Genomic DNA, 15,134 nt, shown 5'->3' with positions numbered 1-15,134 from the left:
CGACCTGACTTGGTATTATTGCATTTCCAGGCGGTGGTCATACTGCGGACAATTAGTAAAAAAAACGTGCGGTGTCGAACTGAAATTGCTTGGATTTACCGTGAACCCGAAGGTGATTTACCATTATCAGCCAAAACGTGCGCAACTAATCTGCTGGAGCACCCATAACTCAAACTCGAGAGGAGTGAAACAAACATTGGCCAGCGCTTTTCCGCAACTTTTTCTCACCCGCGTGTGCGAGCGAGAGAGGCGACCGACGAAGGCCGGACGCTAGAAATTTCCATTCGCAGGCGAAAAGCGAATCCATAATTGATGTGAATGTGAAAAGCGTATATCGAATCGAATGTTCTGGACTTGTTTGTCAAACGAACCGAGCAGATAGCAAGCCGACACGTGCGTGGCTCTGTGTGTTGTTCAACAAACATTTTATCTAATTCTCCGTCACTCACATTGAAACTTGTACCCCTATATATATTTTGCAGTAGCTGGAACACAAAGAGAACGAGAACTCTGCGATCGCGTTGTTACGCCCCTCATCGAAAAAGAAACTTAAATCAGAGAAAGAAACTGCAAGCACCCAAAAGTGTCGGCAACTGAATCACTTGAATCGGAAAAGCGGCCAGACGACAAGGAGGCGTTTAGAAAATGTCCGTGATTGGCATCGATTTTGGCAACGAGGGCTGCTATGTGGCGGCGGCCAGGTCCGGCGGCATCGAGACGCTGGCCAACGACTACAGTCTCCGGGCCACGCCGTAAGTACCCCCATTCAATTCTCCCGGATTACGGCCCAGTTTAGTTAGTGATAAGCCTTGGCGGTCTGCATAATCGTTCCACTTTTTGCCCCGTTTTTTGGGGTTATGTCGAATTTGTAAGTCATGGCCCGCAGATGTGTGCGTGCGATTGTGTGTTTGTAAGAGAGCGCGCCTAGAAAATTCCATGGTTGTTATGGGTAACGCTCCGAAAAACATACGTACAACGCGTGTGTCCCCAGTTATGTGCTTTACGTGTGCCTTGGCGAAGGCCTAAATTTGGCCAACGACGGCAGCGTACTTCCATAAAAAGTGTGTTGCAAATTGCAATTTTAATGAGGCAGCAGAGGCACTCGCCTAGCTGTTCCCTTCCACTGACTCCGCCTCTCTTTTCCAATTAATCGCCGCTGCCTATGTATGGGGGTGCCTTTGATTTAGATGCCGTCGACTGCGTGGGCCCCCTACACATTTCCAATCCCGTCCCCCACTCTCCTCCCCCTGTACTTGTCCGAATTTACTTTTTTGGCACACTCACACACAGAGAAAGGCCTGGCGATGCATGCGTCATGCGGTCAAGCAGGCAGCATCAAAGGTGAGAGCAGCTGTTGTGGTTGTGGAGAGAGAGAGGGGTTGGGAGGGAGCAAGAGAAAGAGCGCCAACGAAGATACGGCAAAAAGAAGGAAAAACGTGTGCAAAGCTGTCAAAAATAAATTCAAAGCCGGCAAACACGTACGGAACACAAACACACTCTCGTATGCAGACACAGTGGAGCCCGCCTATGCTGAATGTTTAACAGCCTACTTCACTTTACAAGATCATTTAATTTAAGAAGAAATTGTAATATCCCTAATCTCACCCCTCTGACAACTTAAAAGAGCTTTAAACCTGTCATGTTAAAAGTTATCTTTAAATCTAGTTATGGGAATTTACTGTTATTCAACATGCAGTCGAGAAAACAGATCTAATATTTATAACTGTCGTTTTGGCTCAACTCCACTGTAGTGACTCAAACTCGACTGTTAGATAAATTTAAACTCCTAATAGCGACAATTCCGAGATCTTAGCCTTATATGACCTGCTTAACTAAGCCACTTACCGGTGTTCTAATTTAATCCCTGCCCTGCCTTTTGCAGCTCCTTTGTGGCCTTCGATGGCAAGAAGCGGATCATCGGCGTGGCGGCCAAGAACCAGCAGGTGACAAACATGAAAAACACAGTTGGCGGCTTCAAGCGCCTGCTCGGTCGCAAATTCAACGATCCCCATGTACAACACGAACTCAAGAGCATTCCAGCGCGCGTAGAGGCGCGCGGCGACGGCAGTATCGGCATCAAGGTGAACTACCTGGGTGAGGATCAGCATTTCGGTCCCGAGCAGCTGACGGCGATGCTGTTCACCAAGCTGAAGGAGACCTCGGCGGCAGCCATGCAGACGCAGGTGAACGACTGCGTCATCGCCTGTCCCGTGTTCTTCACCAACGCCGAGCGCCGGGCTCTTCTGGATGCCGCCCAGATTGCCGGACTCAATGTCCTGCGGCTGATGAACGAGACGACGGCCACGGCGCTGGCCTACGGCTTCTACAAGAACGACCTGTTCGAGGACAAGCCGCGCAACGTGATCTTCGTTGACTTTGGGCACTCGTCACTGCAGGCCAGTGCCTGTGCCTTCACCAAGGGCAAGCTGAAGATGCTGGCCAGCACCTGGGATCAGATCGGCGGACGCGACTTTGACCTCGCTCTGAGCGACTACTTCGCCAAGGAGTTCCAGGAGCGCTACAAAATCAACGCCAAGACCAATGCCCGAGCCCATCTGCGCCTGCTCACCGAAATCGAGAAACTGAAGAAGCAGATGTCTGCCAACAGCACCAAGCTGCCGCTGAACATTGAATGTTTCCTGGATGACATCGACGTGTCGTCGTCTATGCAGCGCTCACAGATGGAGGAGTTGTGCGCCCCGGTTTTGCAGCGCGTTGAGCAGACGTTCAAGCGCCTGCTGGCCGAGTCAAAGCTGCAGCTGGACGACATTCACTCGGTGGAGATCGTTGGCGGTAGCTCTCGCATTCCATCCGTGAAGCAGCTTATTGAGCAGGTGAGTGTCAACGCCATGGCCCTAATTAAGATCCGTAATTAAAGTATCAATCTCTCTGTAGGTCTTTAACAAGCCAGCAAGCACCACTCTGAACCAGGATGAGGCTGTGTCCCGCGGTGCAGCCCTTCAGTGCGCCATCATGTCGCCGGCCGTACGTGTCCGGGAGTTCGGTGTCACCGACATTCAGAACTACGCCGTGAAGGTGCTGTGGGACAGTGAGGGCTCCGCCGCTCCGGGAGAGATCGAGATCTTCCCGCAGTACCATGCGTCGCCGTTCAGCCGCCTGCTGACAATCAACCGCAAGGGACCGTTCAACGTTTCGATTGTTTATGGCCAGCAGGTGCCATATCCGGATCAAACTATTGGCGTGTGGAAGGTCAAGGATGTGAAGCCGACGGAGCGCGGCGAGGGCCAGGATGTTAAGCTGAAGGTGCGCATCAACAACAATGGCATCGTGCTGATCTCCTCGGCCACTTTGGTGGAGAAGAAGGAAGCGGAGGAGGCTGCCGCCGCTGCCGAGCAGGCTGCCGGCGAGGAGAAGCCAGGCGAGCAGGCAAACAACGCTGGCGAACCCGCAGATGGTCAGCAGGAGGTGAGTCGGCCATCTCCCATCCAATTAACCCAATCACTGTCATCATTTTCTGTTATGCATAGGGGTTGCTCTGCTGTTCTCGTTTCTGTTCTAGTTGTATTCTACTAACCGCCCTTCTGGCTTAAACCAATAGGGTGTAGTGCCTTTAGCTTATTTTGTTTGTGGTAACATAACATTTTTAACGTCTGTCCGTATGTACTTTTCACAAGTTCGCACCAGATCTTAATGTAAAAAGCTTTTTGAATATAATTCGTAGTCATATTTTCAAAATGTTCAAGATTCATTTGTTTTACTGTAGAAAGTTGCCAATTTTCGTATGTTCTCACCCATTTGAAATAACTTTTTATTGGTTAACAGAATATCGATGATTTGTTTTCCCATTTTCATAAGCAATTTAAGCCAAAGTACTCTTCAGGCTTTAATCATATTACCACATTTCTTGACTAATTTCCTTTAAGCTTCGGTTTTCAATGTCTGGTTAGTAAGCATCATCATCTTTCACCACCTTTTTTGCCATATCCATTTGTTTTTAAACCTTTTATTTTAAATGCCAGTGAGAGATTTATTTCACTGTTTCAGTTCAATAAATTGCTCATTAAGATTTTTCGATCGTTGCCATAATCGGACATGTGAAAACCGGGGCTGCATCGCTCTCGTTTGCGTATATATAGACACATGAATGTGTGTTCGATATAAATCATTCTTATTCTTATATATATAAATATATACCACTCCAATATTTGTTTTTGTTTGTTTTGGATATGTTTGCGAACGCGCGCGTTTTGATCTCTCGTAGGCATATTGTGAGAATGAGGATGATAATAATACATCAACAGCCTCATCACCTGGCGGACAAGGGTGGGCACAGCGGGTCAAGGGCTGGTTTAGTTCGGTACGTTTTCCTCAAATTTCTCAAATTTCAATTCAAAAACAAAACCAACAAAAAAAGAAAAAGACCAAATCAAATCGAAATTTTTTGCTCCCACATTTGTGTGTCAAGAAATTGGAAAATCATTATTAAAAATAAAACCCAACCAAATTGAAAGCACAAAATAACGAAATTTTGTGGTTTTTTGAAATTTTTATGTTTTATCCTTGCCATCAAAAATGAAACGAGTGAAGAAGACCGCTCATAAGCCGCCTACCCTATGTGCTCCCAACAAAAAAAAAAAAAAAAAAGAAAACAAATGTATTTAAAACGCTTACAACACAATCTGCCAATTCGTCTTATTATTTCCACAAGCTTTCTTCGTATTATTTCCATATACACCTGAGAAAAACGCGCGCCCCTTGCTCAAAATTCAAAAACAAACCCCACTGTGCTATACCACCGACCCATGACAACTTATTGTGCTCATATTGTAGGCTGTCGCTTGGAGCTGTTTTTCCTCTTCGCTTTATTGATGATGTATTGTTGCTGCTCCGATTTTCTCTTTCTATTGGAAAACTTGAATTGAACCTCTTGATAGACACCTTTGATTGCCCGTTTCGATTTAACCATTTACCTTTCTTTTGCTGCCCAGGGCGCTGATAAGAAGAAGAAGGCCTCCAAGGCCACCGAGTTGCCGCTGGAGTGCACCACCCACGGCTTCAGCCCCGTCGACCTGGGCAACTACACACAGCAGGAGTCCAAGATGATTGGCAACGATCAGAAGGAAACCGAACGCATCGATGCCAAAAATGCCTTGGAGGAGTTTGTCTACGATATGCGTAATAAGCTACAGGTAATTGAACAGATGATACGTCTTTGGTAAAAGCTTTTCCTAAACATCCTTGCTTCTGCTGGCAGGGTGGACCCTTGGAGCGTTTCGTCGTGGAGGCGGAGCGCGAGGCCATTGTGGCTCAGTTGAATGATCTCGAGAACTGGCTGTACGAGGATGGAGAGGACTGCGAGCGCGAGACTTACACCAGCCGCCTGCAGGCACTGCACCAGAAGACGGATCCCATCAAGCTGCGCGCCAGCGACTACGAGCAGTGCCCGGCTGCCTTTGATGAGCTGAAGAACAGCATTGGCATTGCCCGCCTGGCGGTGGCCGAGTTCCGCAAGGGTGTGCCCAAGTACGATCATCTGACGGAGACCGAGTTCATCAACATCTCGGAGACGGCGGACAAGGCGCAAAAGTGGCTGGATGCCAATCTGGCCAAGTTCACACAGTCGCCACGAACAGCCGACAGTCCCGTCCAGGTTGCCGCCGTGCGCCAAGAGGTGCACAGCCTGAACGCGTGCGTCACCTCAGTGATCAACCGGGCGAAACCGAAGCCAACTCCGGCCAAGACGGCGACACCGCCCAAGGATGAGGCTAATGCGGAACAGAACGGAGGCGAGCCAACTGCCAATGCCGGCGACAAAATGGACGTGGACAACAATGCCCAGAGCGCGGCAGGAAGCGATCCCTCCATGGATGTGGAGTGAGCGCCGCCAGCTCCTTTCGCTATCCGGTTGTCCCCGGCTATCATCGGTATTGGCTAACGATTAATGATAATAATATTGATAACTTAAACGGTAAACATATATGAAAAATCTTTGTATATGCACTTGCTTCAGGACTGGCAGAAAGAAAATCCAAACAAAATCAACACAACAAACGAAATGCAACCAACCAATATACAAGTGTAAGAATATGATTAAATGCAACTGTGACCGCTGCTGGAACCGGAAACGGATGACGGAGTGCGGGCAAAACAATAGTAGAAAAGGAAATGGTCAGAAAGGAACAAGGAACCCTACACACCTGCTGCTGCCCTGTGGATGATGCAAAACGGAACAGAAACACCCTAAAACAATTTCTAATCGACCATTTTTCATATATTTGAATAACAAAATCAACAATGCGACACTAAATGAATGGAATTCAAATAATCAAATAAAAACAATGATGATTTCAACTAAGCATTTATTTTATTCTCTGCGTTTTATTTTTGGGTTGGTCTTTAAGGTGTTGAAGCTTGAGAAGTTTCTAGAAGGTTCTTGAATATTCCTAAGATATTCTAGAACATTCTAAAGATATCCTGGAATATTTGAGGCTGTAGGTAACAGAATGACACCAAAAATAAATACAAAACAAATACATTTCTGCGATAAATTCAATTTATTACCTACCAGAATTTTAGTCTGATTAACTGCGATTATTTTATTGGCGCTTACCATACAATACAAACTCGTTTACAAAGAGGAATGCGAATGCGATTTGGTGTGGTTAGTGGCTGAGCGTGTTTAAAATGTCATGATTACGAATTATAGGGCAGGAGCTATGCATTTAAAAAGGCCATGACTAGTGCGCAGGTGGTGTGGCTGTGCGCCTAATGAGATTCGTGCTCCTCGATCCTATCCAGCTTAATTATCAATGCGTTGATTATGCAGGCGCCAGCCTCTTTGGTGAACCAGCAGAGATCGTTCAGCAGATGCACAGACGACTCGTTCAGAGTGGTGGAGGACGTTCCACCCACTCCCTCGGCCCCCTGAGCCAATCCACCGTGATCGTGATCACCAGCTCCCATGCTGCGCCTCTTGGCCTCGGCTGCCGCCTTGCCAGTGGTCACTCCGGAGATGGACTGCCTCCGCACGTAGACTTCAAAGGAGGTGGAGATGCGGTGCAGTCCCTGCTCGGAGGCGAAGTGATGCTGGGGCAGCACGGGCTCGATGACTGTGGCATTGGGCGAATAGTAAAGCTCCAGCCGGGTGCCAGGCTCATCTTTTAGCGCAGCAGCGGCCGGCTCCTCGTCCGGGTCCGATTCCAGCGGCAGTGGCTGTCCACGATCCAGTATGGCCCGTATCTTGTCCACCCGCGTCATGTAGTAGAAGGGCAGCCAATCGCCGTTCAGATCGAAGTGCACTTGGGGCGCATTCGACGAGGAGGTCGATGCGGTGGACGTCGAAGTGCTCAGCACATTGACCGTCTGCTGGTTTAGCTTGAAGTAGACCCATCCCTCCAGTTTATCGCCATTTCCACCGTTGCTGGGACCACTGCACTTCAGGCAGAAGCACACCGGCTCCAGTCGGCTATCGAAAAAGGCCTGCGGCAGGACCAGCGAGGCACAGAAGCGTCTCACCTGCCGCAGGTACTCGCAGTCGTTCTGCTCCACACTGACGCCCGTGGCTGTGGATCGCAGAGAGTCGGTGCCACCACCTGGTCTCGTTGTCCCGTTGGAATTCGAGTCGGACTCCATTGAATTAAGCGAGGGCAGGTCGAGATTCAGTAGAGACGCCTGATCGGGCATAAGATGGTGCCGCGTGTACTCATTCTGTTGGAGCTGCTGCAGCAGCAAAAGGTGGTTCATGTAGTCTATCTCGTCATCCTCCAGGACATTGTCGTTGGCCGTTTGATCTCCGGACATTTCACGTTCGTTGCTAGCAATCAGTTCCAACGCCTCCGCATTGTTCTCGCTGTGATCGATCGTTGTGGCCACCGTTGCTGTGGCTCCAGGGCCTTCGTCCATCGAATTGGACAACGGGTTGGGTGGATTTGGAAGGTCATCGTACTCCTTGTTTGTGTCGAAGAAAGTGCCCGAGTTACTCAGGAGTTGAATATTGGCTGTGGAGCCACTGGGTCCACTACTTCCCGCTGCCGTTGCCGAAGTGTTCAACGAGTTCTGGAATCTCTGGGTGCTCTGACTGCGTTGGATATTCAGGTTGGTGTTGTGCTGCAACTGGAGAGACTCGCGAAGGCAACTGAGGGAACACAGAAAGAGTAAGTAATTTGAAATCTTTATATATGTAGATATAATTTATCTGGCCGGAATTGACTAGAAAGGCTTACCAAGTTGAAGAGGATCCGCCCAGTTCGTTTCGCTGTTGCTCCAGGGTACGATTCTTGATAGAAATATTCAGCAGCAAGTTCTCCGAAACGCTTTCCATAACCGATCGAGTCCTGCAAAAAAAAGGGTCTACTAAATATCAACAAATTTTAATTTATTCACATTACTTACATGGCATTTGATGGAGCGCCAGAGGTGGACGGACCATCCCTCCCAGACTCACACACCTGCTCCGTGTCCTTCTCCTTCTCGTGCATCTCCAGGTGCGCCTTCTCGCACTGCTGGGGCATTCCATTGTCCAACTCTAGGGCCTCCGGCGCTTCCAGGATTGGAGTGCCATTGGCATTCCCAGTGCGTCCCGCATCATTCCCCGTAATCAGGGTTATCTTCTCGCACTTGCCGTACACATCGAATACCGGGTACACATGGTTGGGCAGACCGCTGGCCAGATCCTCGAGATTTGTTGAACCAACCATTATGACTAAAACATAATTACATTTAGAGAGCTCATCTTGAAGTTTGAGATTATTCAGTTAACTCACTTAACATTCCAGCATGGGTTAGTGTCAGGGTGATCACCGTGCCCACTTGAATCTGCTCCAGGGCCTCGCCATATTTGGAGGCCATCACCTGGCCGTTGATGTTCACATAATCTTGGGTCGCCAGCCAGCAGCTCCTTTTAAAGTCCAATAGGGAAATGGGCGCGGTCTGTGGACTTGCGGACAGGACGCCCAGGCTGAGAGTGCCCTTCCACTTGTTGTTAAGTGCATCTACCTTGATGCTTATGCTCTCACCCTTGCACAGGGGTTTGTTCAGGCAGACAATGGCCTGGTTGTAGGACTTGATCCTGGTCACACTCCTACGATCTTCGCTGAGCCGGGCGTTCTTTTGTGATACATCTAAAAATTCGTAGTTCTGTGCCTCGGAATCAATTGATTCCAGCATCGAGCTGTCCTGCTTGTTCAGTGGGTCCACTCCAAAGTCCATGGAGTCCTGCAGTCGCAAGCTGCACGGACGCAGGGGCGAGGCTGGTCCTTGGGCGGAAATCACCTGTATACCCATGGTCGAACCTCTTAGCTCTGCCACCACATACACATCGTTCGGCACGTTGTGGAATTGTATGTTTACGTTTTCCGAGTTCAATAGAATGTTCAGAGAGTTCTCAACCCGCTCCAGCGTTATCCGATCGTCCACCCTGAGCCATTCCAGCGAAGCCAGCGAGCGCTGCAGGCAGCTTGAATTGAGGCACACCTCGTTCCCGCTCACGTACCACACGTTTGCCGGTATCCGCCGCAGGCTGGTTGGCAGCTTCTTGCGCACACTCTCGTCGCTAAGATTCAGATCCGTGACTCCAATGCTGAGGCAACCTAGCGAAGATTTATATTCAATACATACATTTCTAGGAATACTGATTAGAAGTCATGCCCCTGCCCCTTACCCGCAAACATGGGATTTATCGAGGTCAGCTTAATCTCAAAGGGTGAGCCCACGCTGAGCGGATGCTCTGAAAACACCAGACAATGGGAGAGCGGTGCCGCAGCCCCTGAAAACCGCGAGGCCTCCGTCCAGTCCTTGGTGAGGCTTACATTCCCCGAGACGCAGGTCCAGCGGTGTTTCGTCTCCATGGCCGGATGCTGGATAACCGATGTGGCTTGGCAGCTCTGCGAATTCTCGCTGGTTGCGTACGGAGCCCGGATATCCAGCTGGGTCTGCGTAAGACTCACCTGGGCGCACTGCCCGTACAGATCGATGATGGCCCAAATATTGGGAGCATGGCATTCGCAGGCGGGCCCCTGATCCATGCCATCGACAAAGAAGTGTATAAAGTCACCGTTGCGCATCACACCCACTCGAGTGCTAGGACCCAGCGTGTCCAGATCCAGTAGAATATTCGTGCGTATGGTTTTGCGGTTGTGAAAAATCATGGGGCCGCACAGGATGATGGTGTCGCTGGCCTCTAGATCAGTGGCGTTCGGAGCCAGCTGGATGTCCTCGGGACGTGTGCCCGTCACCCCGATCTCAATGTTACCCGACCAGTGTCGAACCATCGTCTCAAGCTCTACTTCGAATAGTTCCCGCTGCCTCAGTGGTCGATTACTAAACACGATGGCGTCATTAAACTCGGCCAGTGAGTTGGGACGCGATGCAGTCAAGCCACTATTCGAGATGCCCGCATTGGCGCCGTGGATGCTGTGAAAGCGCAGCGGAACCTCACTGTACAGTGTCGTATTCGAGATGGTGGAGTTTCCGGTGTCCGGGCTACCGCACTCCGAAGTGTCCACGATGCTAGCCTGTGCGGCTTGTCCATACAAATCAATTACGCCATAGACCCTCTCCGGTACATTGCTGGCGGCTGGACCCTGGTCCACTCCATTCACCCAAAAGTGCACAGTGCCGTCATCCTTGCGCACCACACCCACTCGATCGCCCACCTGCAGGCGATCCAGGTTTTGTCCGTACTGCTCGATTACTGTGACGCCGTTCTGCATGACTCCGTTCCCTGTCATCATCCAAGTGCCGGAACTGTTGAGGATAAAACCACATTTAGAAAAAGTTTCAGTGGGTTGGGGACCAGTACACACCGCACATTGGTCATGGTAAAGGGGAAGTCCAGCTCGTCGGCACTGTGAGTGGTCACGCCCATTTCAACAGAGCCTGCCCATTTGGTCACCACGCGCTCCAGTCGCACCTGGAAAAGTTCGTTGGGTCGAAGGGGTCGTCTGGTGAGCACCACACCATTGTTGAAATCATCGGCAGCGCTGCAGAGGTGGAAACAAATATATATGAAGGAAGCCTTGTAAATTTGTTTTTAATGATTGGTCTATAACTTACTTGGGTCGTAGAGCTGTGCGTCCACTTTGGGTGACGGTGGCATGGGTGCCACAGATGGGGTGGAAGGTCAGACGATCATCGTTCCTGGCTATGGCGCGCGTACTCGAAATGGTTTCACTCAGGCCGCCAGCAGCTCCGGCCACATTCATCTCGCTTTCCGGACTAAGGAGGCTTAGGGTGGGAGTTCCGGAATGCTGCTGATGCTGAGTATGCTGGACACCAGCTCCGCTCGAGCAGGCAGTCATGCCTGCCACTATGTTGTTTCGACGCGTAACAAGATTCTGCTGCTCCCGCTCATCGCGGTCAACTATTGTGACCTTGATGGTCATGCCGTAGAGATCGATGACCCCCCACAAAGTGGAGGCCACTCGGGTGGCGGCCACACCCTGGTCCTGGCCGTTGATGTAGTTATGCAGGTTGCCGTTGGACTTGCGCATCATGCCAACGCGATCGCCCTCGCGCAGCTCGTCCAGATTGAACTCGCCGTACTGGCGGCGTGTTCCTTTGCCGTTCGTAAGAATGCCGCAGCCTGACATCATGATGGTGCCCGAGCGCATGTTGGTCATGGTTGCAGGAAAGTGCAGTACTGTGGGATTGTGCGTGGTGACACCCACTTCGATGGATCCCGACCATTTGTCCACCAGCTTGTCGATGCGGATCTCGAACAGTTCGTTATCCCTCAACGGCCTGTGGGTCATGACCACGCCGTTGTTGAACTCGTCCAGTGGCCGGCGTCGTTCGGCGGATCGGAAGTTGGGCGAGAGCTTGACCAGCGATCCACAGCGTGTGTGGAAGCATAGTCGGTCGTCTGCCCCGGAGCTGGCCCCATTGCCTTGCATCCAGGCGTCGGAATCGACGACGATGTTCACGTTCATGGCCACGTCAAGATTCTGGACAACCTGTTGCAGCGCCTGCTGGAGTGGCGAATCCAAAAGCTGTTTTTAAAGCAACAATCATTATTGTCAGTTTCAGTATGCATTAGGCATAACGAATCCTGTTGCTTGGATTGATAGTTACCTCTCCGGAGCCGGTGCCATCGCGGGGGCACAGTGAAACCTGCACACAGCGGCCGTAGAGATCGACGAGGGCCCACAGGGGCTTGGGCATATTTTTGGCCGCCACTCCCTGGGACTCCCCATTCACATAGAAGACCAGATCGTTGCCGGAGGTGCGCATGACGCCCACCCGATCGTTCTCGTTGAGGGTCTCCAGGTCGGTGCCGTAGAATTCGAACAGGCGCCGCCCGTCCTTACGCACATCGATGCCGGACATGACCCAGGTGCCGTTTCGCATGGCCGTGGCGCAGGCCACCAGTTCCAGGTCATCCGGCGACTCGGCCGTGACTCCGATCTCTATGCTGCCGCCCCACGAAGTGTTCTGCGGGTCAGAGGGTTGTTAGCTGCTCAAAGTAGAGGCCACTAGTCGCCACTCACCTTCTTCTCGATGACGACTTCGAAGAGCACATCGTCCTCCAGAGGCTCTGCACTGAACACCAGGGCATGGCTGAAGTCCCGCATGGAGCGCTGGGCCATCCGGTTGTTGTTGTACAGCCGGATGGAGCGACCACAGCGCGTGTGGAAGGATTGCCCCTCTCTGCCGGTCATGTTTGCTTCTCCAGTTCTGCTTTATGGGCTCTTTTCGGCTCCGCCGCCGCTTGTCGCCGTACAAATCAATGGACAGTCGGAATGGGCACACGGGCGGAAAGCGGCTCATCGGCTGTGGGCGATGCACTGGCTCGGTTCTGGGGATGGGCGGACAACCTCTGACGGCGTGGTCTCAAGTTTTCGGTGTCTGCTCTACGCATTATGCATTGTCTTCGAAATTCCAACAGTAAAATAAACAAATATTTTACTTTGGTGTGACCGTTATGGGATGTGTGTGAAATACCTAAAGTTTACGAGAATATATCGATAGTTTCAACCTAAAATTTCATTACTCATTACACTAAAAAAAAATATTTATAATTACAAAATAAAAAATATATTTATTTAAATTGGTATAATATCCTTGTAAATCATATAAAAAATCTTATTTATATTTTATTGTCGTTAGTATTATGTACATATTTTTGACTTATTATATTCTTTTTTCACTTAAAAGTAAAAACATTTACTTTACGTTTTAACAACTGTTGAGTTTTTTTAGCACCGCTTTGACAGGCTATTAATATAACTATCCTTTAAGGACATGTAATGTTTACATTGTGAGATTGTGACGAACAAATTACTAACTTATTTTTTTTACACTACGCTAACATAATTCTTAAATTCGATTTGAGTATTATAATAGGAACTGCATTTACGTCCCTGCAAGACATAACAAAAGAAAACGTGGGTATGGCACTGAAATATGTTGAGATTTGAATTCTTCTATAAGTTCAAATGGTTTTAGCTTCAATGGCAATGGTTTCGGAAGACGGGACGTCGACGGAATTGACTCCAGAAGCCGGGTCGTTCGGTACACGGCTGTACTCGGGTGGGGACCTGCCCCTGACACAATCGCCCGTAATGTGAACTCGCCGAATATTCGAGCTGGGCACTAAAAACATGGGATCCAGAAGCAGTTGTTCCATTATAGAGCGTAGTCCGCGAGCTCCCATGTTCCTATCCATCGCCAGTTGGGCTACCGATTCAATGGCCTCCTCGGTAAAGGTCAGGTCAACTCCATCCAAACCCAGCAGTGCCTTGTACTGATGGACTAGAGCATTGCGCGGTTCGGTTAGGATGCGCACATAGATGCTCGCATTCAAGCTACGGAAGGGAACTACAACCGGAAAACGGCCAACGAACTCCGGTATCATGCCGAACTTGGTGAGATCCCTAGCCTGCACTTGGGACAGGCACTTATCCCGCTGCTCCTGATCCATTTCCAGAGGATTGCAACCTTTAAGGCGCCGTGCGATGATCTTTTCCAGACCGTTAAAGGCGCCGGAAGCCACGAACAGGATGTTCGTAGTGTCCAAGCAGTGTTCCTGCCTTCCAAATTGATGCTTCCGTTCGATCAGGTGCACTACGCTGCCCTCCAGCATCTTCAGCATGCCCTGTTGGACGCCCTCGCCGCCAATGTCCCGACGATGCTTAAAACCTGCCGTAGCACAAATCTTGTCCACCTCGTCCAGGTAAACGATGCCAGTTTGGGCGCGCTCCACGTTGTATTTGGCATCCTGAAGCAGCTTTAAGAGTACACTCTCGGTGTCCTCGCCCACGTAGCCCGCCTGCGTTAATGAGGTGCAGTCACAGGTGGCGAAGGGAACGTCCAGGCACTTGGCGATGGTCCTAGCGATTAGCGTTTTCCCAGAGCCCGTTGGCCCCACCATCATGATGTTGCTCTTTTCCAGCTGAATGTCGCTGGATTGACAACGTGGGCGATCGGGCTTCTCCTCATTCTTCGACGTGCTGTTGGGCGTGCTCTCGCTCCCAGAGATGTCCAGCTGCGCGAGCTTTAGAATGTCATTCAGGTCGGACTCGCACCGCTGCTTTACAATGTCATCTAGGGAGAATCCGCCCTGCTGCTTTGCCTGCGATTGGTTGTGCTGGATACGCTTGTAGTGGTTGTACACTGCCACCGCTAGAACCTTCTTGGCTAGCTCCTGGCCTACCACATGCTGGTCCAGGTACTCCATGATCTTCTGCGGTGCTGGCAGTTTGCCCAGTTTCGGCGGGGTGGGAGTGGCCTTGTCGCAAAACTCGCTCCTTGTCGAGCTGGTGACAACTTCCTGTTGGGTGCATTCCCTCCCGGGGGGACTAGAGGCTGAGTCAGGCGGTTCAAGGGATTGGAGGGGAATCAACCGCTTAGCATCGTAATGACGCAGCCGCACTTCCTCGAATGACTGATCTTTGATTATGTTGGGGAAGTTGCCCCTTCTAGGAAAAGGGACAGGTTTCATGTGTTAGAATATGCTTGAATACTTAATAACCAATCTGCTTACTAACTCTCTGTGCTCGTGGAGGCAAGATGGTCCAGCTGGACAAAAGCCACTCAGGTAGTTTAAACAAACAACCATTGTTGAAATTTCGTATTTTGAATACAAAATTACGCAGATCAGATGGACAGAGTTGCCACTCGCAATATACATTTTGGCCCTAAAAAATCACAAGGGGTCAAACTTTTGCGCCAAAAAT

At 50.2% G+C, this 15,134-nt stretch overlaps 3 protein-coding genes across 6 annotated transcripts; 1 reads left to right on the top strand and 2 right to left on the bottom strand.

Annotated features, from left to right (window-relative positions):
- Window positions 1–5: 5 nt before the first annotated feature.
- On the top strand, window positions 6–6,316 carry LOC108034962 (heat shock 70 kDa protein 4). Of its 4 annotated transcripts, none has more exons than XM_017110269.3 (7): window positions 6–112; window positions 483–752; window positions 1,883–2,834; window positions 2,896–3,426; window positions 4,223–4,318; window positions 4,950–5,150; window positions 5,216–6,316. In XM_017110269.3, exons 2-7 carry the CDS (start codon window positions 646–648, stop codon window positions 5,837–5,839), a joined length of 2,511 nt encoding a protein of 836 aa, XP_016965758.1. In that variant the 5' UTR covers window positions 6–112; window positions 483–645; the 3' UTR covers window positions 5,840–6,316. The 4 variants fall into 4 exon arrangements, with proteins under 4 accessions (XP_016965758.1, XP_016965760.1, XP_016965759.1 ...); XM_017110270.3 differs by having other exon boundaries at window positions 14–112; window positions 486–752; XM_044095456.2 differs by lacking the exon at window positions 6–112 and adding an exon at window positions 250–393.
- A 176-nt stretch (window positions 6,317–6,492) lies between these two features.
- On the bottom strand, window positions 6,493–12,893 carry LOC108034961 (neuralized-like protein 4). Its single transcript, XM_017110268.3, has 9 exons — window positions 12,447–12,893; window positions 12,031–12,390; window positions 11,014–11,948; window positions 10,764–10,940; window positions 9,620–10,704; window positions 8,724–9,548; window positions 8,353–8,662; window positions 8,184–8,294; window positions 6,493–8,095 (listed from the first exon to the last, which is right to left on the bottom strand). The coding sequence occupies exons 1-9, from the start codon at window positions 12,615–12,617 to the stop codon at window positions 6,727–6,729; spliced, it is 5,343 nt and encodes a 1,780-aa protein (XP_016965757.1). The 5' UTR covers window positions 12,618–12,893; the 3' UTR covers window positions 6,493–6,726.
- A 139-nt stretch (window positions 12,894–13,032) lies between these two features.
- Window positions 13,033–15,069, bottom strand: LOC108034531 (ATP-dependent Clp protease ATP-binding subunit ClpX). The gene is made up of 2 exons (XM_017109457.3): window positions 14,946–15,069; window positions 13,033–14,876 (listed from the first exon to the last, which is right to left on the bottom strand). Exons 1-2 carry the CDS (start codon window positions 15,014–15,016, stop codon window positions 13,391–13,393), a joined length of 1,557 nt encoding a protein of 518 aa, XP_016964946.1. The 5' UTR covers window positions 15,017–15,069; the 3' UTR covers window positions 13,033–13,390.
- Window positions 15,070–15,134: the final 65 nt, after the last annotated feature.

This window comes from Drosophila biarmipes, chromosome 3L (assembly GCF_025231255.1).
Source record: "Drosophila biarmipes strain raj3 chromosome 3L, RU_DBia_V1.1, whole genome shotgun sequence".
Lineage (NCBI taxonomy): Eukaryota > Metazoa > Arthropoda > Insecta > Diptera > Drosophilidae > Drosophila > Drosophila biarmipes.
The sequence above is the reverse complement of the archived record's forward strand: the minus strand, read 5'-3'. Positions and strand labels throughout refer to the sequence as shown.

Coding starts and splice junctions, on each gene's coding strand:
- LOC108034962 (XM_017110269.3), top strand. CDS start 646: ATGTCCGTGATTGGCATCGATTTTGGCAACGAGGGCTGCTATGTGGCG. Junction 3,427..4,222: donor CCGCAGATGGTCAGCAGGAG/GTGAGTCGGCCA, acceptor GATCTCTCGTAG/GCATATTGTGAGAATGAGGA. Junction 5,151..5,215: donor ATATGCGTAATAAGCTACAG/GTAATTGAACAG, acceptor TTCTGCTGGCAG/GGTGGACCCTTGGAGCGTTT.
- LOC108034961 (XM_017110268.3), bottom strand. CDS start 12,617: ATGACCGGCAGAGAGGGGCAATCCTTCCACACGCGCTGTGGTCGCTCC. Junction 10,941..11,013: donor CGCACAGCTCTACGACCCAA/GTAAGTTATAGA, acceptor CCACCTCTGCAG/CGCTGCCGATGATTTCAACA. Junction 9,549..9,619: donor GATAAATCCCATGTTTGCGG/GTAAGGGGCAGG, acceptor AATCTTCGCTAG/GTTGCCTCAGCATTGGAGTC.
- LOC108034531 (XM_017109457.3), bottom strand. CDS start 15,016: ATGGTTGTTTGTTTAAACTACCTGAGTGGCTTTTGTCCAGCTGGACCA. Junction 14,877..14,945: donor TGCCTCCACGAGCACAGAGA/GTTAGTAAGCAG, acceptor CCCTTTTCCTAG/AAGGGGCAACTTCCCCAACA.